The 27145-nt window shown below is 36.5% G+C and overlaps 1 protein-coding gene across 6 annotated transcripts in view; it reads left to right on the top strand.

The window, feature by feature from the left end:
- The window catches only part of EDA (ectodysplasin A), a 445917-nt gene that overhangs the window by 355884 nt on the left and 62888 nt on the right, over positions 1 to 27145 (top strand). For 3 of the 6 annotated variants that reach the window (XM_055338210.1, XM_055338209.1, XM_055338208.1), the window contains exon 3: positions 3805 to 3867. The exons of the other annotated variants lie outside the window; for them this stretch is intronic. In XM_055338210.1, the coding sequence (XP_055194185.1) occupies positions 3805 to 3867 (63 nt within the window). The remainder of the gene's footprint in view (positions 1 to 3804; positions 3868 to 27145) is intronic. 6 annotated transcript variants of the gene reach the window in all.

The following is a 27145-nucleotide window of genomic DNA, read 5'->3' as shown; positions in this document are numbered from 1 at the left end:
TTCCTTAGCCCCTCTTCTTCCAAAATCATTCACTTGTAGTCAATCCAGCTAGCAGTTCCAGATTTATGGTTTTCTGTTACAACCAGCTATGCTAAGCCCTAACTCCTAGAAGTTATTCTTACTGTGCTCATAGTGATGAACTTTAACACAGTCTAGGACAGGAAAAAAAACCCCTAATTCTACAATTCTCCATCTTTTTGCCACTCCCATAGAATGTTGTCTTATATACCAAAGTCAAGCTCTTCTCTAGCCTTGTCAGTACATCCAGCATATACCTGCATATAGCCCAGTGCAGAAAGACAACTGGAGGGATGCAGAGGAAGGGAACTGACCCATAGGAGGGCAAGTATGTAGGGTCTAGGTAAGACAGGACCCAAGTTCTCAAGATATGGTGGCATTGTCAAAATTTGTTTGGGAACTTTCAGCAGTAAGACCTGGCGATTCCCACTCTCACAAGCTTGACCTCCATATGCTACATCCCCGTAAAGCAAAACAAGATTGGAAAACTAGGACCAGCTGCTACCTGCAATGTTTCTTGGGACTCCACAAGCAGCCCCATCCCTGCCAGTTGCTCTTCCTACTGGTTCTAACCCATATTGGAACTCCCTCTGGCTGATCTCCATTGCCTTCTTCATAGTTGTTTCAGTTGGGTGAGAATTATGAATTCTTATATCTATACCCAAAAGAAACTCTTACATAAATACAAAAAACAAATAAATAAATAAATACATACAAACAATACAATAGCAGGCTTAGACAAGAATATACAGTAGCAAAATCTAACAACCCAAATGCCCATCAACAAATAGTGTATAGATAAACTGACATATCCATGCAATGAAATATTAAACAACAGTCAAACCAATGAACCGCAGCAAAACTTACTGGTATGGATGAACCTTATCAATATAATTTTAAGCTTATAAAAAGTAAATCCCCTATGTTGAAGTTGTCACCAAAAAGAAAAGTGTGTGTTCTGGGTATGTATATGGCGGAAATAAAATGTCTATCTCAAAGAGATATCTACACCCTCGTGTTCATTGCAGCATTCTTTACAATAGCCAAGACATGGAAAGAACAAGTGTTCATCAACAGATGAATGAATAAAGAAGGGGCACCTGGATGGCTCAGTGGTTGAGCGTCTGCCTTTGGCTCAGGTCATGATCCTGGGGTCCCGGGATTGAGTCCCACATCGGGCTCACCACGGGGAGCCTGCTTCTCCCTCTGCCTGTGTCTCTGCCTCTCTGTGTGTGTCTCTCATGAATAAATAAATAAAAACCTTTAAAAAAAAGAAAAAGAAAATGTGATGTGTATACACAATGGAATATTATTAAGCCATAAAATAGAAGAAGACCTTGCCATTTGTGACAGTGTGGGTGGACCTTGAGGGCATTATACTAAATTAAATAAGTCAGGAAAAGACAGAAGTTGTACAATCTCACTCATATATGGCATCTAAAAACAAAAACAAAAACAAAGCCTCCTAGAAACAGAGAATATATTGGTTGCCAGAGGCAAAGAGTAGGAGAGTGGGAAAATGGGTGAAGATGGTCAAGAGGTACACACATCCTGTTATAAGATTAATAGGTCCTGGGGATACAACTTACAGCTTGCCAACTATAGTTAACAATACTACATTGTATATTTAAAAGTTGCCAAGAGAATATATCTTAAAAGTTCTCATCATAAGAAAAAATATTTGTAACTATGTGTGGTAATAGATATTAACTAAAATTATTGTGTTAATCATTTACAATATATACATATATCAAATCATCATCTTGTACACTATAAACTAATGTTATATGTTAATTATATCTCAATAAAACCAAAAAAACAAAAACAATATGTATGTATTAAATGCATTTACAAAACAAATCACCTTGGACCTATCATAATGAAAAACCTAAAGGGTTTTTTTTTTAAAAAAAAGCTTTTTAGGAATACATATATATAGGATACAATTTTATGAAAAGGAAGTTGAGAGAATAATGAACACAGGATTCAGGATAGTTTACCTTGCGTGGGGGAAAGATAGGGAGATGAGAGTGAGAAGGAAGTATATGACTGGATCTAAGTTTTTATAAAGTCCTAGTTTTTGTTTTGAGTGAGTGGTTCCCAGGTGCTTGTTACATTGTTTTTTAAAACTAACTAAATAGGGGAAGGGAAGGAAAAATAAAGTAAGATGAAAATTGAGCGGAAGGCAAACCATGAGAGATGCTGAACTCAAGGAAACAAATTAAGGGTTGCTAGAGAGGTGTGGGGATGGGGAAGGGATAATTGGATGATGGGCATTAAGGAGGACACTAGATCTCATGAGCCCTGGGTGTTATTTGCAGCTGATGAATCACTAAATTCTACCTCTGAAACTAATTTAAAAAACTAAATACAGTGAGTTACACATAGACAAAGGTGAATTAAGATATGCTGTAAATGTAAAATACATACCAGATTTCCAAGACTTAGTATCAAAAAGAGCAATGTAAAATTGGTTACGTGTTGAAATTATGATAATTTGGATATGTTGAATTAAAAGTTATTATTAAAATAAATTTCTTTTTTACTTTTTAATATGGCTAATAGAAAATTTAAAATTACATATGTGGCTCAAATTTGTGGCTTACATTATATATATGTTGGACAATGGTGGTGTAAGAATTCTATAGCACTAGTCTTTATAACCAGCTGTTTTCAGACTTAATGCTATTTAGTTTGTCTTTTTAGGCTTAAATTCTAATTTATCTTATCTTTGGCTTCTGAAATCTTAGTTGAAAGGGTTTTTTAAGATTTATTTATTTATTAGAGAGAAGAGCATGAGCAGGAGGAGGGGTGGAGAGGGAGGTAAGTAGGCTCCCATGGAACAAGGAGCCCAATGAAGGGCTCAGTCTCACAACCCTGAGATCTTGACCTGAGCTGAAACCAAGAGTCAGATGCTTAAGCAAGTGAGCCATCCAGGTGCCCCTCAATTGAAAGCTTTAATAAATATGAAAGCAATGCATGCTCCTTCTAAAACAAAGTTAGGGGATCCCTGGGTGGCGCAGTGGTTTGGCGCCTGCCTTTGGCTCAGGGCGCGATCCCGGAGACCCGGGATCGAATCCCACGTTGGGCTCCTGGTGCATGGAGCCTGCTTCTCCCTCTGCCTGTGTCTCTGCCTCTCTCTCTCTCTCTCTCTCTCTCTCTCTCTCTCTCTGACTATCGTAAATAAATAATAAAAAATTTTTTTTAAAAATAAAATAAAACAAAGTTAGGCATTAGAGAAATTTGATTTAACACAGGGAAAGTAACACCACCACCTCATTTTCTAGACATAGCCACTATTAACAATTAAGTAGCTTTCTGGGTATGTGTGCTTTTAAGATTTTAGAACCTGAGCATCAGAGTTATCCCTCTCAAGCATTCTCTGTGACCAGAGAAGCAATGGTAGTTTCTAGCTTGGTTTTGTGCCAAGCAAAGAACTAAAGCAGTGATTCCCACCTCTCGAGTGGGAATACTCCCATGCTAGCTGGATTTTGGATTTCTTTCCCTGGCTAAGACTCTTCTCCCCACAAGAAAGGCCATTTGGAATATATTTAATACTAAAAACTAAGTGAACTGAAATTAATTCTTCAAGAATTTCCTAATATTCCTGGAAAAAATTAGAAAGCCAATGGGATATTGTAAAACCAGAATTAAGAATCACTGTTTTAGCGTATTGATCTCCAACAAGATACCTGATCATTTCTCCCAGTGAGTATGAATCAGGCTCCCGGTGGGAGTGTAATGATCTGAAAAAGACAAGATGCATCCATTTCTCTTCTGTCATAGGTTCCTCTCTTCTTAGGAAACAGTTTAATGGGAGTAGCTGTAAGGGGAAAAAAGAATACAAAGGTAAGATTTGGATTATATGCTAAATCTTGAAAATGTTTTTCCTATATTGCCTGAGGCTTCATATAAAAATCATTAATAGAGAAATACCTTCTCTTTTTTTGAAGTGTAATAGAGATTACAGAAGCTATTTTCTTTGTTCACATTATTGATTGATAAGTTCAAAGATTCTGGATGCATTTTGTTAAAAAATAATAAATACTTTGACATTTTTCCTTATTGTCCATTCAATGAAGTGAATTCACACAATGTTATATTCTTAAGAAACATACCAATGAACTTTTAAATCATATGATTTCATTTTTTGCATTTGTTGAGACCTGCATGAGAAAAATAAATACGAACTGCACTCTTACTGCTATTCTGATTGGGATCTCTTTCCTCTCCCTTTTACAGTGAAATGACATACTTGAAGTAGGCATTCCAACCATGGCTTTTCTGAAACTCTTTTGAGTCATTGTTCAAAGCCATCCCGTTCTAACTTCCAGTCCATTATCATTTTTCCTCTCACCTAACTCTCTTTACTCTTCAATTCCAATTGATTTGTTTTCTTATTGGTCACATATTTGTTTTTGTTTTACCTCCTCCTCCTGCTAGATTGGCACTTCCTTGAAGTAAGAGACCATGTATAGATCTATTGCACATATCCAGAAAATAGTTACCAACAATATTATTACCTAGAACCCATTTGCCCTAAACCTTGCCTGGGTTTATTTTATGCTATTCGTGACTTTCTTTAAAGGTGTAAGTACAAATAACATAGTAAACTTGTCCAGAGATTACAAAACAATAAAGTGGGATTAAAAACAAATGGACAATCTATGAGAGTTTTATGTATTAATGGCATATTTATATATTTTTCGCATTTTTAGTTTACTTTTGCTATACGGAAATGTATCCTGTTTGTGGAGCACAGTGTGATCTAATTGGCTGAACAGAATGGTAGATTAAACAGAGCAGTTGGCAGAAAACAGATTTAGAATTCAGATCTAGTCCAGCTACTAACTATGGGACTTAGGTAGATCAAATCTCTGCTTAATTTTTTGGTTATGGGAGTTAGATGGCCTAACACTTCTCTTGATCACTTCACAAGGGTAATAACAGCATAAGTACATCGGAAAATATATCAGGAATGGATAAAGAAGATATGAGAGATATATTTATGTGTGTGTGTGTATATACATGGAATATTACTCAGCCAACAAAAAATGAAATCTTGCCATTTGAAATAACATGGATGAAGCTAGATTGTATTATGCTAAGTGAAATAAGTCAGTCAGAGAAAGACAAATCCCATATGATCTCACTAATATGTGGAATTTGAGATAAAAAGCAGATGAATATATGGGAAGGGGAAAAGACAAAAAGAGAGGGAAACAAATCATAAGAGACTCTTAACAATAGAGAACAAACAGGGTTGATGGAGGGAAGTGGGTGAGGGATGGGCTAGCTGGGGGATGGTATGAAAGAGGGCATTTGTTATGAGCACTGGGTGTTGTATGTAAGTGATGAGTCACTGAACTCTACTGCAGAAATCAATATTGCACTATATGTTAACTAAGTAAAATTTAAATTAAAAAATATATCAAAAAGTGCTTTGTAAATTAAATACCATATAAATATGAGGTTCTTAAGATGTGATTACATTTGTACTTCCAACATTTGGAAGAAAATTCATTCCCTGTTAGCTTTCTTTGTAGTTTGCAGATGTAGCCACAAAGTACTCCAGCCTTTGTCAGTATAGTAAAAAAAAAAATGCTAGCTTTAGACAGATGTTATTTAATGGATAAAATAGTATTAGCTCACTTTTATCTTTTTTTAAAAAATAAAATAGAATGTTTTATTAAAATAGCTAAACCTAATAATATAAGCATTATATTAAATATTATACACACAACAAAATTCCAAAGCACCTAAGCAATATATTGCTTACTAGTTATTGACTGTTATAATCCTCATTATTGTTTTAAAGCAGCTTTATTGAGATATCATTCATGTACTATACACTTCACCCATTAACATGTACAACTGTAGTTTTAGAATGTTCACAGAGTTGTACAACCAGCAACAAAAACCAATTTTAGAACATTTTCATTACCTCAAAAAGATACCCTTCAGCTATAATTCCCCAACTCCTCCATTCCCTTCCCCAGGCCTGGGCAACCACCAATGCATTTTCTGTCTCAGTAGAATTGCCTGTTCTGGACATTTCATGTTAGTGGACTCATACGATGGTCTTTTGTGTCTGACTTCTTTCTCTTAGCATAATGGTTTCAAGGTTCATCCATTTTATAGCATATATCAATATTTCGTTCCTTTTTTATTGTGCCAAAATACATATAACATAAAATTTGCCATTTAACCATTTTTAAGGATACAATTCAGTGGTATGAAGTACATTCACCATGTCTTGCAACCGTCACTACTCTCCATTTCCAAAACTTTTTTATCCTTCCAAAAAGAAACTCTCTATCCATTGAACTATAACACCCCTTTCCCTCTCCCATCAGCTCCTGGTAACCACTCTTCTAATTTCTGTCTCTATGACTTTGCCTATTCTAGGTACCTCATATAAATAGAATTATACAATATTTGTCCTTTTATGCCTGGCTTACTTTAATTAGCATTATGTCATCAAGGTTCATACATATTGAAGTATATAGCAGTTCTTCATTCTTTTAAGGGATGAATATTATTGTGGGGATATACCATATTTTATTTATTCATTAGCTGATGGACATTTGAGTTTATTCTACTTTAGGCTGTTATGAATAATACTAAGGTAAACTTCTATGTACACATTTTAATGAAAATATGTTTCCATCTCTCTTAAGTAGGGTTTCAGGATCAAATAGTAACTATGTTCTACCTTTTGAGGAACTTCCAGACTGCTTTCCAAAACAGATGTACCATTTTACAATCCCACCAATAGTGTATAAGGGTTCCAATTTCTCCATATCCTCACCAACACTTATTATCTGTCTTTTTTATTATAGCCATCTAGTGGATGTGAAGTGGTCTCTCATTGTGGTTTTGCTTTATATTTTCCTGATGACTAATAATGTTGAGCATCTTTTTATGTGCTTGTTGGCTCTTTGCATATCATCTTTGGAGAAATGCCTATTCAGATCTTTTGCCCATTTTCTAAGTGGATTATTTTTCATTTTATATTGAGTTCTTTTTTTAAAGATTTATTTATTTATTTCAGAGAAAGAGAGAGCATGAGCAGGAGGGACAGAGGGAAATGGAGAGAAAATATCAAGCAGACTCCACGCTGAGTGTGGAGCCAGAAGCAGGGCTTGACCTCATGACCCTGAGATCACGACCTGAGTTGAAACCAAGAGTTGGATGTTTAACTGACTACACCATCCAGACGCCCCATCTTTTTATTTATTATTGAGTTCTATATATATTCTGGATTTGATTCTTGTAAGATATATGATTTGTAAATATTCCCTCCCATTCTTTGGGTAGTCTTTTTACTTTCTCATTGTTATCATTTGTAGCACAAAAGTTTTTAATTTTGGTGAAGTCCATTGCATCTATTTTTTTTCTTTTGTCACTTGTGTCCATTATTACTTTTATTGCTTCTGGTATAACTTATAAAAGAAAAATCCAGGGTATGTTTTCTGCTTCCCAGGTGATTTGATGTTCAGTCACAATTCAAATGGCTATAATTTTACTATAATTTTAGGTCTCCATAGTTTCTTTGACAATGATAGTCTACCTTTGCCACATTACTTTCCCTACAGAACTGAGTGGTCTAAGCTGGGAAACAAGAGGTCAATACTTCCTCTCCCTCCCCCCTTTTTTTAAAAAAAGATTTTATTTATTTATTCATGAAAGACACAGAGAGAGAAAGGCAGAGATGTAGGCAGAGGGAGAAGCAGGCTCCAGGCAGGAAGCCTGATGTAGGACTCAATCCTGAGACCGCGGATCACACCCTGAGCCAGGGGCAGGTGCTCAATCGCTGAGCCACCCAAGAGTCCCTCCCTCGCCCTTTTGTAAGGACCATTTTTTCCCATCTTATAGTTGGCAAAAATGGAGCAAGATTACAGTCATGTTGATATATCTGTACTTTAACATCTAACCAATATACTTCATCTCTTTATTAAATTTTGCCTACAAAGACCTGCCATAATAAGTACTCTGTAACACTTAACTATGATGTTAACTGTTGAGCTCTAATAGTACATGTTTTTTCTTAATGGCTTAGTTATAGAATACCATAGCAAAAGAATTTATCTGAGTTGATGACTACATGACATCAAATTTCTGCCAGAAGGAAACTCTTACACATTTAAATCAAAAACCTTAGATGAGGGCAGCCCGGGTATCTCAGCGGTTTAGCGCCGCCTTCAGCCCAGGGCCTGATCCTGGAGACCCGGGATCGAGTCCCACATCGGGGTCCCTGCATGGAGCCTGCTTCTCCCTCTGCCTGTGTCTCTCTCTCTCTGTGTGTGTGTCTCATGAATAAACAAATAAAATCTTAAAAAAAAAAACCCTTAGATTACCTCTAGGGTTTCTTTAAGCTATGAAATTACATTCATTTTAGGCTGACTTGAAATTATTTCATAAAACTATTTATCATATCTAATTTATTTATTATGGACTAAACTAAACCAAGCTGTGATATAGACCTCAGGCTCAGTTCTAAAAATAACTTCCATGTGTTGTATTTCTACTATGTCTGGGCATTGTGTTAGGCATTCTAATCCTCACGTTATTCCTGCACATGAAATAGAAGTTATTCTCATTTTATTTACAGACAGAACATCAACCTCAGAAATGTTAAATAATTTGAGCAGAGGGTGCAGGTAGTGAGAAAACATAAGAACAAAAATAAAGTCTTCCTTGTCTTAGTTTGCCCCTCTTGGCAGGTATTCATTTTGCCTTTGATGCTTCCAGACCTAATCTTTTGTTTTGTTTTTGTATATTTTTTATTTGAGTTTGACTTGCCAACATATAGTATTAACACCCAGTGCCCCCGTCAAGTGCCCCCCTCAGTGCCTGTCACCCAGTCACCCCATCCCCCCGCCCACCTCCCCTTCCACTACCCCTTGCTCATTTCCCAGAGTTAGGAGTCTCTCATGTTCTGTCACCCTCTTCCAGATCTAATCTTAACCTTAAAGTATTCATGTTGACCTGTTCTTGCCTGAGTCTTGGTATCCTGGGCTTTTTTAAAGAGTTTTTTTACTGGAAACTTTTTCTAGCCATAAGCATTCCACCGGAGGTTAAGGGCATCAACTTGCTTTAGTGTCTCTGGGAGGAAAAAGGTAAAAGGGAATTATTTTTAAAGATTTTATGGGGCAGCCCCAGTGGCTCAGCGGTTTAGCGCCGCCTGCAGCCCAGGGCGTGATTCTGGAGACGCTGGATCGAGTCCCACGTCAGGCTCCCTGCATGGAGCCTGCTTCTCTCTCCGCCTGTGTCTCTGCCTCTCTCTCTGTCTCTGTGTGTGTCCCTATGAATAAATACATAAATCTTTAAAATAATAAAGATTTATGTATTTATTCATGAGAGACAGAGAGAGTGAGAGAGAGGCAGAGACACAGGCGGAGGGAGAAGCAATCTCCAGCCAGGGAGCCCAATCTTGGGACTCCAAGATCATGCCCTGAGCCGAAGGCAGACACTTAACCGCTGAGTCACCCAGGCATTCCTAAAAGTGAATTTTTCAAGTTTTAAAATTCCAATTAGTTAACATAGAGTGTCATATTAGTTTCAGATGTGCAATATCCGGTGTATATCCCTACAATATTATTGTACAGTATAGTGATTCAATACTTCCATACATCATAAAAGTGAATTTTTTGAATGAAAGTTTAGAATCTTAGTAAAGCCACAAGACATAGACTCATCCCCAAATTACTGTCTTGATGTTCATCTTTCTTTGCCATTAAAAGGTTGGTGGGATAAAGCCTTGGACATTATTACCAGTGGTATACAGTATTATTATTACACCATTATAACTCAAAATTAAGGCTCAATTTCTCTATTTCTATGCCATAAAAGTAATCTTGTACTATAGAAATAAACCTGTACTATAAAATATAAGAGAGTTGAGCAAGAAATATTTCAGTTGCATTGCAAAAATTTTTTATTTATTTTTTAATAGTTCTTTTTTCTAAGATTGTATTTATTTATTCATTCTTGAGAGACACACAGAGAGAGAGGCAGAGGCACAGGCAGAGGGAGAAGCAGGCTCCATGCAAGGAACCCCACGTGGGACTCAATCCTGTGTCTCCAGGATCAGGCCCTAGGCTGAAGGCAGGCACTAAACCGCTGAGCCACCTGGGCTGCCCCGCAAAAATTTTTTAAATGTTTTTTCCTTTCTTTGAGCATCTTGGGCTTCTATTCTGGAGACTTGGGGTAGTAACTAATTATAAATAACAGGATAAAATGAGCGTATCAATCTTTAAAAAAAAAAAAGATTTTACTTATTTGATAGCAGGAATGGAGGGTGCAGGGCAGGAGTTTCTAGAGAAAAAGCACCAGTAGGGGGAGCAGCAGAGAGAGAGAGGGAGAGCTGACTCCCCTCCCAGCAGGGAGCCCAACTCGGGACTTGATCCCAGGACCCTGAGCTGAAGGCAGATGCTTCACCTGAGCTACCAGGTGTCCCTCAATATTTTTCTGTTCCAAATGAATGATGAACTCTTTGTCCCACAAGCTATAACATGCATAAGTACAGAGATTGAATTTAAGGCGTGGAAGAAGCAGGAAACAGTCATGACATGGTCAAGTGGGAGAAATATTAAATGAATGTAGACATAATTGTCAGAGGTTAGTCATGTTCTTTAGAACCTTTTTTCAGAGTTTTTGAGCACCAAATTTAGGCCTTTACTTTATAAGCTTTATGTCTTTGAACTCTCATAACAATCCTGTAAATTCAATATTATTGTTCTCATTTTACAGATGAGCAAACTGTGGCTTAGAAAGATTAAGTAATTTACCCAAAACTATACAACTAGTAAGTGGCATATTCAATACTTAATCCAAGGTCTTTTTGACTCCAAAGTTCTTTCAAGTATACTGTCTCCAAGTAACTTAGCATGGTCACACATTTGTCTTCTCCTTGTAATATTCAGTGCTATAATCAGTCTGGTACTAGTAATGCAGCAACATCTGAAGCATACTGTTTTGAGGGGGAGGGGAAAGTTTAAGGACCAGAAAATGGCATCTAAGACAGGGGTTGTAAAGTGAAGATATTGGCCTCTTCTGAAACATTGAATTTAAATTATATAGTTTACAGCAAGAATCCCAACAAGTAAAAATCACTATTACTTTGAGTTGAGAATGTGTATATGGGAAAATGTTCTGCTATTGCTTTTAAGACTTTTAAGCAGCTGTTATGACAACCCTTCAGGACAACCTACTTCCACCAGTCTTACTTTTACTTAACAATAACTGTGAATGTCAAATATTGTATTAGGTACAAGGAGCCAAAGTTTCCCTGCCACTTAAATCTTTCCCCCAAGAAACAAAAAGCTTTATAAGCTCACAAAGGAGCATTGTATAGAAAGATAACTTGTGCCACACTGACAGTGATCAGTTTAACATTCCACAGATTTCCCTTGAAATTAGGAAAGGTATTTTGTACTTTGCTTTTCATAAACCTAGTAAATCTCCATCTCTTTAAGTTTTCCTAGACACTCTTTCCTATGATTTATTCCTTAAGTCATTACTACTGTCAGAAATCCCCTTACATGTCAAAAAGTTCCATTTTTGAGGATGCTGTATGTTCTGCTGTTTTTTTCTTAAAATAGAAGGACTTATGTTTCTGCCAAGATGAAGAAACCTTATTCCTTCTACATCCTCCCTCTTGCACTAACATCCCCTGGGCATAACACAACAAACAAGATTCTGAAAAGTGGAAAGAACAGGCAGACTGCCTCAGAACATGAGAAAGAATACAGTGGTACACTCCCTGGGTTTCACTTTTGCCTCCCATATATCTCCGGTCACTAGAGAAGCCTCCAATCCACAACTGCCAACAGGCACAGACAAAAACATCTCTAAAAGCCTGATCCCCATATCTAAAGGAAAAGAGGAAAGGATTGCCTAACAACAGAAAACTTTTTGGCAATACTTGCTCAATTCTAGCCAAACACCAACAGAGAAATCACACCCTCTCTACTGCCCCCCTGTTTCAATGGAGCAAATAGGAAGTAATTTTTCACTCCATCCTTCCCACAAAAAAGGAAGGCAGTATGCTCCTATCCCACTGTTGGTGTGGTGTTGGCAGAATTGGGCAGGCAGTCCTATTTAGCAGAAGTAGATGGTGCTCCTATTCTCCTTCCAGAGTATTGTCATTTCAGTCCAATGACAAGCTAAGCTGCCTCACTCACACCCACAAGCAAAAAGAGTTAACAACTAGGTGCAAAGCAGGGCTAGTCACCCCTGGACATGACCATCTCCATGTCCAGTCGGCCCAATGGGGAGGCTTCCATCACCTTCACATCAAAGAAATTGAATAAAGGGTTGTATATCAAGGCTAGTAAACACTCTGCTTTTCCCCCACCCCTGTTGCCAGGGTCACCCAGTGGGAAGCTGCACCTATACATACACCCATCTGGCAGCAATGAGCCTGAAAGAAGTAGTGTGAAGCAGGGCTAGTCAGCCCTCCTATTCCCCACCCCACCCCCATTTCAGTGAGGCCCAATGGAGAGCTGAGCCTTTATCCCCAGTCAGCATCAATTAGTCTTAATTTAATGAGGTGGTAAAAGGTAGAGCTAGTTGGTACTTTTCTTTCTCTTCCCCTGGTGTTAGTGGGTCCCACCAGGGAGCTGTGCTTATACTAACATTCAAAGATAAGAAAAACCAGGAAAAAAGATAAAACAAGAAGCCCTGTGGATCAGTGCCCCACTTTCACTGGGATAGTGCCAGCAGAACCAAAGAGGTAGCTGAACTTCCACTCCACCCATTTGCAGGAAGGAAGTATGAGTCAGTGCCCCACATTTGCCAGGGTCATGTCAGTGAGATGCAGCAGGAACATACACACATGCTCAACCCTCATATTATACCTTGACACTGCCTCCTTTATTTTTTTAATAATAAATTTTTTTATTGGTGTTCAATTTGCCAACATACAGAATAACACCCAGTGTTCATCCCGTCAAGTGCCCCCCTCAGTACCCGCCAACCAGTCACCCCCACCCCCCACCCCCCCTTCCACCACCCCTAGTCCGTTTCCAGAGTTAGGAGTCTTCCATGTTCTGTCTCCCTTTCTGATATTTCCCACCCATTTCTTCTCCCTTCCCTTCTAGTCCCTTTCACTATTATTTATATTCCCCAAATGAATGAGACCATATAATGTTTGTCCTTCTCCGACTGACTTACTTCACTCAGCATAATACCCTCCAGTTCCATCCACGTCGAAGCAAATGGTGGGTATTTGTCATTTCTAATGGCTGAGTAATATTCCATTGTATACATAAACCACAATTTCTTTATCCATTCATCTTTCGATGGACACCGAGGCTCCTTCCACAGTTTGGCTATTGTGGACATTGCTGCTAGAAACATCAGGGTGCAGGTGTCCTGCCATTTCACTGCATCTGTATCTTTGGGGTAAATCCCCAGCAGTGTAATTGCTGGGTCATAAGGCAGATCTATTTTTAACTCTTTGAGGAACCTCCACACAGTTTTCCAGAGTGGCTGCACCAGTTCACATTCCCACCTACAGTGCAAGAAGGTTCCCCTTTCTCCACATCCTCTCCAACATTTGCTGTTTCCTGTCTTGTTAATTTTCCCCATTCTCACTGGTGTGAGGTGGTATCTCATTGTGGTTTTGATTTGTATTTTCCTGATGACACTGCCTCCTTTATTTATTTATTTATTTTTAAGTTTTTTTTTAAATTTATTTATGATAGTCACACAGAGAGAGAGAGAGAGAGGCAGAGACATAGGCAGAGGGAGAAGCAGGCTCCATGCACCGGGAGCCCGACATGGGACTCGATCCCGGGTCTCCAGGATCGCGCCCTTGGGCCAAAGGCAGGCGCCAAACCGCTGCGCCAACCAGGGATCCTGACACTGCCTCCTTTAAAAAGAAAATTAAATATAATCTTAAATCTAATAATACAGTATCCAAAAACCTCCCAGTTTAAAAAAATAACTCATGAATGAGGACAGACACCAACTTTCAGATGAATCAGGTTTTATCTGACAAAGATTATAAAGCACTCATAATAAAAATGATCCAACAAGTAATTACAATTTTTTGAAACATACAAATCTGAGTAAAGAAACAAATTATTCTTTAAAAAGAAGTAAATCAAAATTAGAGAACTAAAAAAAATAAACTCAGTGAATGGGCGTAATAGTTGAGTGGAGATAACAGACGATAGAATCAGTGAACTTGAGGTCAGAGCAGTAGAATTTACTCAGTCTGAACAACAAAGAGAAAATAGGGGAAAAATGAACAAAACCTCAGGGAATCTGTGGGATAATAACAAAATATCCAGTATTCATATCATCAGTGTCCAAAAGGAGAGGAAACCAAAAAAAGTACTGGAAGAACACTCAAAGAAATAGCTGATTTAAAAAGGATAGAAATTCTGACATACTAAAATATGGATGAATCATAATGACATTATACTATGTGAAATAAGCCAGTCAAAAAAACACACTATGACTCCATTTATATGAGGTACCTAGAGTAGTCAAATTCAGGGAGAATTGGATAATTACTGACAGGGGCTAGGGGTAAAGGGGAATGAAGAGTTGTTTCATGAGCATAGAGTTTTAGTTTCACAAGATTAAAAGAGTTTTGGAGATTGTACAACAGTGTGGAGATAATTAACACTACTGAACTGTAGTGTTAAGATGGTAAATTTTGTGTTATGTGTATTTTATCACGATTAAATTATTTTTTTATTTTATTTTTTTTTACGATTAAATTTTTAAAGAAATTTTTAAAAAGTAATAATGGCTAAAAGCCTAAAATTGGTAAAATACATATTCAAGAACATAAGTGAAACCAAAATATAATAAACCCAAATAAATCCATGCTTAGACACATCATAGTTAAACCTCTGAAAACAAAAGGTATTTTTAAAATTTTGAGAGCAGCCAGGAAAAAAATGATGCATTACTTAAGGGAACATGAGTTAGACTGTCAACAGATTTCTTATTTAAAAGCTTAGAGGCCAGGAGGAAATGGTACAATTTTCAAATGGCTGAAAGAAAACTCTCAACCACAGATCTGTATCAAGAAAAATACCTTCAGAAATTAAGGGAAAATAAAGGAATTTTCAGATGAAGAATACTTGTTGCTAGCAAACCTAAACTTAAAGGTTGGCTAAAAGTTCTAAAACCAGAAATGATAACAGAAGAAGGCTCAGTACTTCAGAAAATAAAGAAATACACCTTAATGGTGAAAATAGGAATTAACACAATAGAATATGCTAGTTCTCATGAGCTTCTTAAATCATTTATGATGGTCAAAGCAAAAATTATAATACCATATAATGTGGCCCAATGTATGTAGAGGACATACTTAAGACAATTAAGATATATTTATATTGAAAAAGTGGGGTACTCAACATCATTAGCCATTAGGGAAATGTAACTCAGAACCATACTGAGATATAACTTCATACGACTAGGGTGGCTATAATCAAAAAGATAATGTAACAAGAGTTGGCAAGGACACGGAGAAATTGGAACTATCATAAACTGCTAATGGGAATGTAAAATGATGCAACCCTTCTGGAAAAAAAAGTCTGGCAGTTCCTTAAAATGCTAAACATATAGCTACCATATGATCCAACACCATTCCCAAGTATAACCAAATAATTGAAACAGATATTCAAATACTTGTACATAAATGTTCATAACAGCATTATTCATAATAGCCAGAAACTGGAAACAGCCCAAATATTCATCAACTGAGAGATGGATAAATAAATATTATTTGACAATAATACTAATGTATGGCATGACATGGATGAATCTTGAAAACATTATGCTAAGTGAGAGAAGTCAGTAATATATTCTATGATTCCATTTATATGAAGTGTCCAGAAGAGGCAAATCCAAAGAGAGTAAGTAAATTAGTGGTTCCTTGGGGGTGGAGGAAGTTGGACAGAAATGAGGGTGACTGTTAAGGGGTATAGGGTTCCTTTTGGGAATGACAAACATGTTCTAAAATTAATTGTGGTGAGGTTTGCACATCTCTGAAAACCATTAAGTTGTACCTGTTAAAAGGATGAATTCTATGTGTCAATTGCATCTCCTTAGAGCTATTATCAAAAAACTTAAAATGCAGAGTGTAAATGGACCTAAATGGGAGTAAGATTTCTGTGCTTCATTTGAAGTACTAAATCATCAATACCAATAGACTGTCATAAGCTGTGTATGTATTATAACACCTAGAGCAACCACTAAGAAAACTATATTGAGTGTAATTTTCAAAAGCATTATAAATAAAAATATAATCTTTAAAATATATTCAAATGACCCACAAGAAGGCAGTAAAGAGAAAACAGGATTGTAAATAGAGGAAATAAACAGAAAACAAAATATAAAATGTCAGATGTAAGTGCTAACAGATAAAAAATTACATTAAATGTAAATGATCTAAATATACCAATTAAGACAGAGATTAGCAGAATGGATTAAAAAATATTCCCCAACTATATGTTGTCTACAATAAAATCATTTTGAATACAAACAAATAGGTAGATTAGAAGTACAAATGGCAAAAATTATATCATGTAAAAATTAATGAAAAAAAGCAGGAGTGATTATATAAGATTATATAAGTGATTATATAAGACAGTGTAATTCCAAGCAAAGAAAATCACTCTAGACAAAGAGGGACATTAATATGATAAAAAGATCAATCCATTGGGATAATGTAACAAGCAAAAATGTGTACACACCAAACAACAGAGCCTCAAAATACATAAAACAGAAATAGACACATTGAACCCATGAAATCACCAAACTACACATATTTTTAAGCACCATGGAACATTTATCAAGAGCTGTATATACTGGGCTGTAGAATAAACCTCATCAAATTTGAGAATTGTAATAATAGAGTATGTTCTCTGGTCATAATGGAATTAATAAGAGAAAAGCAATGAGAAACCCTCGGAACACTTAGAAATTAAATGACATGCCTCATAATAATCCATGAATCTAAGAGGAAGTCTCAAATCAAGTTACAATATACACAGAGCTCAATGTAATTAAAATCTCCTTAAAAAGGAATATCCAAGCCCAGATGGTTTCACAGAATAACTCTACCAAATATTTTTAGAACTGGCACCAGGGGATCCTCAGCGGTTTAGCGCCTGCCTTTGGCTCAGGGCACAATCCTGGAGTCCTGGGATCGAGTCCCACGTCGGGCTCCCGGCGTGGAGCCTGCTTCTCCCTGCCTCTCTCTCTCTCTCTCTCTCTCCCTCTGTGTCTATCATAAATAAATCTTTTAAAAAAAAAAAAGAACTGGCACCAATTTTACACAATCTACTCCAGAAAGTAGAAGAAAAGGGAACATTTCCCAACTCACTTGATGAGACCAGTATCACCCGGATAACAAAACAGCACTAAAAAGAAAAACTAAGGGCCAATATCTCTTATAAAATTAAATGCAAAAATCCTCAACAAAATATTAGCAAATCAAATGCCACAATATATTAAAAATTATATATCATGGCTAAGTGGGATTTATTCCAGCCTTTAGTGAAAAATTAATGAATTTAGTCCCACATATCAATAGGCTAAAGAAGAAAAATTATATGATCATATCAACTAGTGCTGAAAAAACATTTGACAAAATCCAACACCCATTCATGATTCAGTCAGCATACTAGTAATAGAGGCGGACTTCCTCAAATTGATCAAAAGCATCTACAAAAAACTACATCTAACCTAATGCTTTATGGTAAAAAAAATGAATACTTTCTTCCTAAGATTAAAACAAGTAGAGAATATATGTTCTCGCCATTCTTAATCAACACAGTATTGGAAGTGCTTTCCATACTGATCAGAAAGAATTACTGTTTAGACCATTTACATTTAAGCTAATTATTGAAATGTTTAGACATTTAATCTGTCAAATTTTTTCTCTTTCATTTATTCTCTGTTTTTGGGTCTTCTTTCTTTTCCTGTGAAGTACTTGAACAATTTTTAAGAATTCCATTTTTTTTAAAAAAAGGATTTAGGGGCACCTGGGTGGCTCAGTCAGTTGGACATCTGACTCTTGGTTCTGGCTCAGGTCATGATCTCAAGGTCATAGGATTGAGCCCCCACATTGGGCTCCACACTTAGTTTGGGGTCTGTTTGGGATTCCTTCCCCTCCCTCTCTCTTCCCCTCTGCTCCTCCCCCAACTCATATGTGTGCTCGCTCACTTGCTCACTCTCTCTCTCAAATAAATAATAAATAAAATCTTTAAAAAAGAATTCCGTTTTAGTAGAGCTTTTGAACATATCTCTTTGTGTTGTTTAGTGGTAGTTCTTGGTATTACATGGTGTGTACATGATTTATCATTCTACTGATATTGACATTTTACCAGTTCGAGTAAACTGTAGAAACCTTATCTCTCTTTAAGTACCTTTACTCTGCCTTCTCCTCCAATTATAATATAATTGTCTTTAATATTACTCCACACATATTATGAAATACATAAGACAATGTTATAACTTGGTTTTATTGCCAAATGCAACTCAGAAAGTCGAGAAGAAAGTCTATTTTATTTACATTAATTTTGTTCTTTTACTCTTTCCTCCTGATATACTAAGATTTGTTCTTTATCACTTCCTTTCTCTTCCAGAACTTCTTTTTGCCATTATTTAAGGTGAGGCCTACTGGTGACAAATTTTGCTAATTTGCTAGTACCTGAGGTGTCTTGATTTCCCATTAATTCCTGAACAATATTTTTGCTGGGTATAGAATTCAGTGTTTGACAATTCTTTTCTTTCAGCACTTGAGAAATATGCCACTTTCTTCTGCACTTCCTGATTTCTTATAACAGATTCATTGCCATTTTAATTGTCTTTCTGCAAAAGGTAAAGTTTCAATTTTCTCTGGCTGCAAAGGTTTTCTCTGTGTCTTTTGTTTCCAGAAGTTTAATTTGATGTGACTGCTGTTTGAGCCCATGAACGAAACTTTTAATTTCAGTTTTCTTTTTCACTTCTAATATTTCCATTTGGTTCCTCTTTATATCTTCCATTTCTTTTCTGAGACTATTTCTTTGTGAGGCTTTAAATTTTTTTCATTTATTTCAAGAGTTTTCATAATTACTCATTGAAGCATTCTTATGATGGCTATATTACATTTCTTTGTCACAGAATCCTGTCATCTCATTATCTCACTGCTGGCTTTTATGGATTAACTTTATTCATTCAGTTTGAGATATTCTTGGTTCTTGGTATGACAAGTGTTTCTTTTTTATAAAAACTTCAGCATTTTACATTTCATTTTAAGGTTCTGGATCTTATTTAAACCTTCTGCTTTAACTGGCTTTTCATGACATTGCTCTGTCAGGAGGAAGAGGAATTTGCCACCTCATTATTGCCAGATAGAGATTGAAGTGCAGGTTACACACTTGGTTTTCTTTGACATCTGAGGGAGAAGGGGCTCCTCATTACTGCCAGGTAGGGGTGAGAGTTCCAACTCACCACATGGTCAGTCTCTTCTGACATTGCAGATGGGGGAGTCTAGTTACTTACTTCTGGGGATGAAAATCCCCATCTCCTTATTTGGCTTTCTCTGACACCACGTCAGCAGGGGATTGGAGCACTTTGTTATAACTTCGTGAGGGTGGAATTTTAGGGTTCCCATTTGGCCTTTGCTGGCATGAGTGGGATAGAGGAACAGGTGTTTTTCTGTAGTGTTGGCTGGAGTTGAATGGTTATTGTCTAAAAGTTTTCTTTGATGCCAGATTGCTCCTTTTCTGGCTCTTTGGCTCAAAGAGGATTTTGTTACACCCTTTTCTTTGCTCCTGTTGGTATTTCTGGGCTGCTGGCTTCTTCAGCTCCAGGTTTGGGGTATATGAAGCACAAAGAAAACCTGGAAAACTTACCATTCTGTCATTCCTTGGGTTCCAAACTTCCTAGACAGTTTGCCATTTTCTCTCCACCTTTCCAAGTCTTCTTATTTTTGTTTTATTATATAATGTTCAGGATTTTTTGTTGTACTTAGTGAGAGGAATAAGGAAAATATGCCTACTTCAGGAAACTTATTAATAGCTACAGGATCTATAGTGATCCCCTGTTTTATTCCTTATGTTGGTGATTTGTGTCTATTCTACTTTCTACTTTTGTCAATCTTGTAAGAGTTTTATCAATGTTATTGATTTTTTTTCCAAAGAACCAGAGTTTTATTTCATTGATTTTCTCTTTGTCTTCCTGTTTTTAATTTCATTTATTTCTTCTCTTGCCTTTATTAATTTCTTCCTTCTGATTATTTTGGGTATATTATGGTCTTCTTCTTTTAGTTTCCTGAGGTAGGAATTTAAATTATTTCTTTGAGACCTTTCCCCATTTCTCAATGTAAACATTTAGTGCTATAAATTTCCCTGTCAGCACTGCTTTAGTTACACCCATAAATTTCGATATGTTGTGTTTTTATTTTCATTAACTTCTGTGTATTTTTTGTTTCCTTTGAGACTTCCCTTTGATTTATTGGTTGTATAAAGTGTGTTTTTTAAGTTTTCAAGTGTTTGTTGATTTTCCATGTGTCACTGATTCCTTGTCTGATTCTTTTTGCTCTGTGAATGCACTCTGCATTCTTTCAATGCTTCTAAATTTGTTGAAATTTGTTTTTTGACCCAGGATATAATCTGTCTTGATGAATGTTTCATGGGTGCTTGAAAAAAGTGTATTCTGCTATTGTTGAGGGAATGTTTTTTAAATGTAAATTAGGCCCTCTTGGATGATTGTAGTGTTCAGTTGTTCTATATCTTGTCTAATTTTCTATCTAGTATCTCTATTGATTGCTGTGGGTGGAGTGTTAAAGTCCCTAACTATAATTTTGGATTTGTCTGTCTTCAATTTGGTTTTGGTTTCATGTATTTTGAAGCTCTGTTGTTTGGTGCATACACATTTAGGATGCTGTCTTCTCAGTATATCTATCCTTTTATCATTTTGTGATAACCCTGTCTCTGGTCATTTTCTTTGCTCAAAATTTATTTTAGACTAATGTTAGTCTAAAATTTTTGACTAATGTTAGTAAATATATCTTTTTCCATCCTTTTGTTTTTAACCTATATCATTGTGTTTGCAGTGAGTTTTTGTTAATGACATTGGATCATGTTTTTTAAATATACTCTGTCAATCTCTATCTTTTAATTGATGTATTTAAACTATTTATGTTGAGACACCTGGGTGGCTCAGCGGTTGAGTGTCTGCCTTTGGCTCACGGTGTGATCCTGGTCCTGGGATTGAGTCCCACATCAGGCTCCCTGCGAGAAGCCTACTTCTCCCTTTGTCTGTCTCTGCCTCTCTCTGTGTCTCTCTCGTGAGTAAATAAATAAAATCTTTAAAAAACAATAAAATAGTGCAGCTCTGGTGGCTCAGCAGTTTAGCGCCACCTTCAGCCCAGGGTGTGATCCTGGATCCTGTGATCCCAGCATGGAGCCTGCTTCTTCCTCTGCCTGTATCTCTGCCTCTGTGTGTGTGTGTGTGTGTGTGTGTGTGTGTGTCATGAGTAAATAAATCTTTAAAAAATAAAATAATATAATATACTATGTTTAAAGTAGTTATTGATACGTTAGGACTTAGATATGCCATTGATTTCTCTATTTTTGTTTCTTCTTTTTTTTTTCTCTGCTTGCCTTCCTATGGTACATTTTTAAGGATTGTATCTTGTTTTATTATTACAGTTTTTAGTCTGTTACTTAGTATAATTTTCTTAGTGGTTACTCTAGATATTTGTGTTAGTGTGTGTGTGTATGTAACTTAACACAGTCTATGCATATCAACAATTTACCATTTTGAAGTTTTAAAATCTTGCTATATTTAGGAACATTTAAATCTGTCCTACTTTTTAAATATAATTGTGTCAATCATTTTTTTTCTCTACATACATTGAGCACAATAACAAATACTGTTAAAAATTTTCACTTCCACCATGAAATATGATTTAGGAAACTCATGAGAATTAGGATAATTTATTATGTTATATTATTTATTTTTACCCATTCCATTGTTCTTTTCTTTCTGAACTTTGAGCCTTTTGTTATCCTTTCCTTTTTGTTTAGAGAGCTTCTTTTAGCTATTTTAAAGGACTTCTCTGCTAGCAAAAGATTCCTCTAGTTTACCTTTGAGAATCTCTTTAATTTTTTTCATTCCTAAAGGATAGGTTTGCTGGATATAGAATCTCTTTGATAGGTTTTACTTTTAATATATGAATAATATTGTGCCACTTCTAACCTCTATGCTTTGAGATAAAAAATCTTCTGACCTTTAAATTTATTTTTTTATTGATAATACACCATTTCTCTCTAGTTGCTTTTAAGATAATTTCTTTGTCTTTAGTTTGCAGGGTTTAATTATGATGTTTATTGGTGTGGGTGTCCTGGGTGTATCTTATTTGATGTTCACTCAGTTCATTGAATTAGTAGATTTGCCTAAAATATGGGGAGCTGTCAGCCATTAGTTCTTTGAATATGTTTTTAGTTCCACTCTTTCTCATCCGTCTGGACCTCCCATGATATTAATGTTAGCTATATTGTTATTGTTCCACAGGTCCTTAAAGCTCTCCTCACTCTTACTAAGTATTTGCTTATCTGTTGTTCAGGTTGAATAAACTCTATTCATCTGTCCTCAAGTTCCTTTTTTCTCTCTTCTGTTATCTCCACTCAACTATTGAGCCTATTTAGAGAATTTTTTATTTTATTTATTTTGATTTTTAGTTCTAGAATTTCCAGTTCATTTTTTACAACTTCTTTTTTGAGGTTTTCTATTTCTTTTTCATTTGTTTCAAGGGAATTTGTAATTAATTGTGAAGCAATTTTATGGTGGCTGCTTTAAAGCCTGTGTCAGATGATTACAACAGCCTTATCTATCTCAGCATTGCATCACTTAATTTTCTTTTCTCATTCACATTGCGATTTTCCTGGTCCTTAGTATGATTAGTTATTTTACTGTATCTTTGGATATTAGGAGATTCTTAATTCTACTTAAATTTTCTATTTTAGCAAGCAGCAAGCCTGGTTAGATGTAGTTTGTCAGTTCTGGCCTACTTTGATAAGCTAGAATTCCAGTAACAATTTACTCTTCTGAGTCCTTATACTGCCACCCTGGTCTGTTTCCTGCTCTGGCACTACTTGAATTCCTACTTGTTCTCTGCTGGTGCCACTGGTGGGAGCAGAAGGTGCTTCCATTTAGAAGCAGCCCAGTGTCATAAAGTAGAAGGTCAGAAATGCCAGAAATATGGGACAGAGAGCATTTTCCTTTGCCTATTCTCTGGCCATCCAATGCTGGTGGGATCTCTACTCCATCTCTCCTGGTGATTAAAGAGGAAGAAATCACCTAATAGGTTGCCTTCTATTAGGTAACATAGGCTCTGTATAGGTCTTTGCCACTCTGTTGAGGTAGAGGAACCCTTGAGCCTGATTCATCTTCTGCCACATATTGCAGGGCCACAAGACATTTTGAATAGGAATGGATTTAATATATTAAAAGTACCTAATATAATGCTAATGTATTATCAGTCCTTGTATGATTTTTTTCATATTACTACTACTGGACACTGGTTTCTTATTGACCTATCATTTTTTCCCTTTTTTTGAACTCCATGTCCTTTGCTTTTTGAGACTTCTGAAGAAAGTTGTAATAAGTGGCTAAAATGAGAGATTTGGCATCAAATAACTGAGTTTGAGCTTTGACTCTGCCTTTGGCTGAGAGATCCTAAACAAGTGATCTTCTCTTCCTTGAGCTTCAATTTTATTCCTTGTAAAATTAACACACTACCATTCACCCACAGAACTAATGTGAGAATTAAATTAATTGTAAATTCACTTTGTGAAATGATATACAAGGGAAAGCAGCACTTTTCTTACTCATCTGTTCTCTATAATCATTTCTGTTTTTGTCATATCTACTGTACCACCAGCACCCCACTAGATAACCTTAATGCACCAACCCTAACTAATAATCCTGTTTTAAACCTCTAGTCCTTGAACTGGTGCCAGACTACATAAGAATCACCTAAGGCTTGCTTTTGAGATACAGATTCTGTGGTTTGACCCCAATATTTTACTTTGCAGATCTGAAATGAGACCCAGAATCTGTATTTTTAAAATTATATCCAGATAGTTCTTTAAACACAGCCAGATATGGAACCCACTTTTCCCTAAACACTTAGAACTATACCTTGCACATAGCAGACAATCAGAAAATGGTTGATAAATTAAAGAAATTCTGGAAAAGACCAATCTATATGACTAAAAGGATAGAAAGTTGGTTCTTGGGAGGAGAGGAGAAAGGAGCTAAAGTATATGAGAACAAAGATGGGACAGTTCATGGCTGTTTTCTATCACACAGTGAGTTATTTTGAAGACTGGGACAAAATTTTCTCCATTTGTGCAGTAAACTAAACAACAAGCAATGAGCTGAAATGGTAACAAGAGCAACTTCCATATATACTAGGAAGAATTTCTTGACACTTGATGGGATTCAGGGTTAAAGCAGGTCACAGTAAGAGGTTGCAAACCAGCCTTTCATGTTCCAAACACCTACTCCCTCCTATTTCAAAGAGGATCTAGCCACATGATCTCTTAACATTCTCTTCCACTACTGTGATTCCAGCTACATCTTGGCTCCTTAGAAGCAAAGCCTGGTAAATTAAACCAGCAATTATTGCCTTTTAAAATGCTAGCGATTTTAAGGGTTTCTTTGAAAAGTCTTAGTCAATAGAAGCATAAGACTATAATACCAAAATATTTAGCTGTCTATTGAAAATTCTTTACAGTATCAAATAAAATGGGAACAGATGCAACTAGACCAGAGCTTGATTAGTAGGTAACAGATTTATTGGACTTGCTCATTTTAAAAATTAAGGTTATAAACAACATATGTTAAAAATCCTATAAAACTGCTCTGGAAATCATCTTCCTGGAAAGCCAAAATCCCTGCTAATGTTCTAAATTTACTTTTCAGAACTGAACGATGACATCGTATACATCTGAAACAATGCTTCTTTGAAACAGAGCTTACTCTGTGTGGGTGTGCATTCAGTAGCAACCCCAAAGTTTCAAACACCTGGTCTCTTCCCAGGATATAATCCATCAAATCCCTTGATAAAATACAGCTTTTCTATTTACAAATACAGGAGGTGTTGCTATGAGTTACGGTTTTCAGGAAGTTTTCATACATAGTTCATGATTTTATTTATTTTTTATTTTTTTAAAAACATTTTATTTATTTATTCATAGAAACACAGAGAGAGAGAGAGATCAGAGACACAGGCAGAGGGAGAAGCAGGCTCCATGCAGGGAGCCCGATGTCGGACTCGATCCCGGGTCTCCGGGATCACGCCCTGGACTGACAGTGGCGCTAAACCCCCTGAGCCACCAGGGCTGCCCTAGTTCATGATTTTAAGCAAAAACAAGTCATATGAGAGTGAAATCAACAGATCTTTGGTTGATACTGAGGCTAGAGACTTGAAGAGACTCTCAACTGGCTCTTTTTATTTTTGTTGTCATGTATGCAAATGTCCTGTTGAATCTCTCTGGTCCACTGTTCCCTCTAATGAAGTCATGTTCTGTGCTCAGGGCAGTAATATCCTCAGAAGCAGATGTCTCCCATAAAACATGACCTCATTCCTTGGAATGGAAGAGCCAGCAGTAGATTGTTGGGGTAATGGGGGGGGAGGGTTTTGTTTAAAAATAGTTTTCTTAAATAATTTGTTCAACTTTTTTTTTTATAAATTTCTGTTAAAAGGCAAATCTACTTTGTTGCTTTTTTTTTAACCTCACTTCTCAATTCCAGAAAGGGCAACCACTAGGTCAGAAGGAACAGAATCTTCACAGAGCACAGTCACTTCCATCCAATGTTTGTCAAAGAGAGAGTGACAGATTTGAGGATGAAGGATAAAACATGGGATTTTCCAGATGTTAAATCTAGACTCCATATCAGACCCCACTGAATCACAGCCTAGATTTCAACAAGCATTTTATAACAGTCCTGGGGCTCAAAGGATATAAATTCAAGTGCCCAAGGAGAGTTACAGACCCAGATGCTCTCAGCAAATTAGGCAAGTTGGAACATTGCTAAAGAAGGAAAAGATAGGGGAAAACAGTGGATCAATTAGAAAGATGCAGTTTGAAGCCAATCCAAACTTTCTCGTTAAGATGGCTATTCCTGTTCCAGATGTAGGGCAGTTCCTGAGCACTAACTTCTCAAATCATTAGGAATAACCAAAATTCATGACATTCTGCACTCAGTGACATCCTATAACCAGGCCTTTCAGTCCCAGCCCACATGTCCTAGTGTGCTCCTCACTTTTGTTTGTATCTATGCAGTAAGTAAGCACTCTAAGAAAGAAAAGGTCTGAAGAGCTAATTTCCTAAAGAAAAAAAGGAAAGAAAAGCATCACAAGGAAATATAAGATACTTACCATCTGAGCTCAGCATCTGCAATTTGTAAATTTGATCATTACATTCCTATAAGAGGTTTGTTTCCATTACACTTGTGAATTAAAAAATGAAGACATGCTGTAAATATTAATTGATGGTGATAAATACTGAAATTAGATTTCCTTCTCCAACTCCCTCATTAGTTGCCTTGGCTGGCAACTAATCATCCTTCAAAAAGTAATTTAAGCCTCATCCCTGCCATAAAGCAAACCTTTCCAGAGAAAATATCCCAGACTTCATTTCTCATCCTGCTTGAGGCCATTCATCCTCTTCCCTCCTTCCACACCTCATTTTCATCCTTTCTACCTCTGATTCCTTTGGAGGCATGACATTGGTACCTAAAATGAAAGTACACAAAAGACAGAGAAGAAATCAATGGACTTTTTGGGGGAAAAAATAAAATTGGATTGGCTTCTTCCTAAATCAAATTATTGAGCATAACTTCCATCCTAGGGAAGGCACTAATGTAAATGACCAGAGTACACACAAACTGAGCATTAGAAATCCCCAGTTTGTTACATCATTAGAAAAAATCCAGTGTGACTCAGGTTGAGCCCCATCTCTAACTAAAGGGGCACCGCATGCACAATAGCACAATAGCTAGCCATCTTGAACTATTCTGGGAACCAAGCTAGAGCCATGTTGCAAATATGTAATTATCAATGTAACTGCTGTTTGTAGTTTGGCTGGCCAACTGT

Source organism: Nyctereutes procyonoides, unplaced genomic scaffold (assembly GCF_905146905.1).
Source record: "Nyctereutes procyonoides isolate TBG_1078 unplaced genomic scaffold, NYPRO_anot_genome, whole genome shotgun sequence".
NCBI classification, from domain to species: Eukaryota; Metazoa; Chordata; class Mammalia; order Carnivora; family Canidae; genus Nyctereutes; species Nyctereutes procyonoides.
Note: the sequence above shows the minus strand (reverse complement) of the source record. Positions and strands in the feature narration are given on the sequence as shown.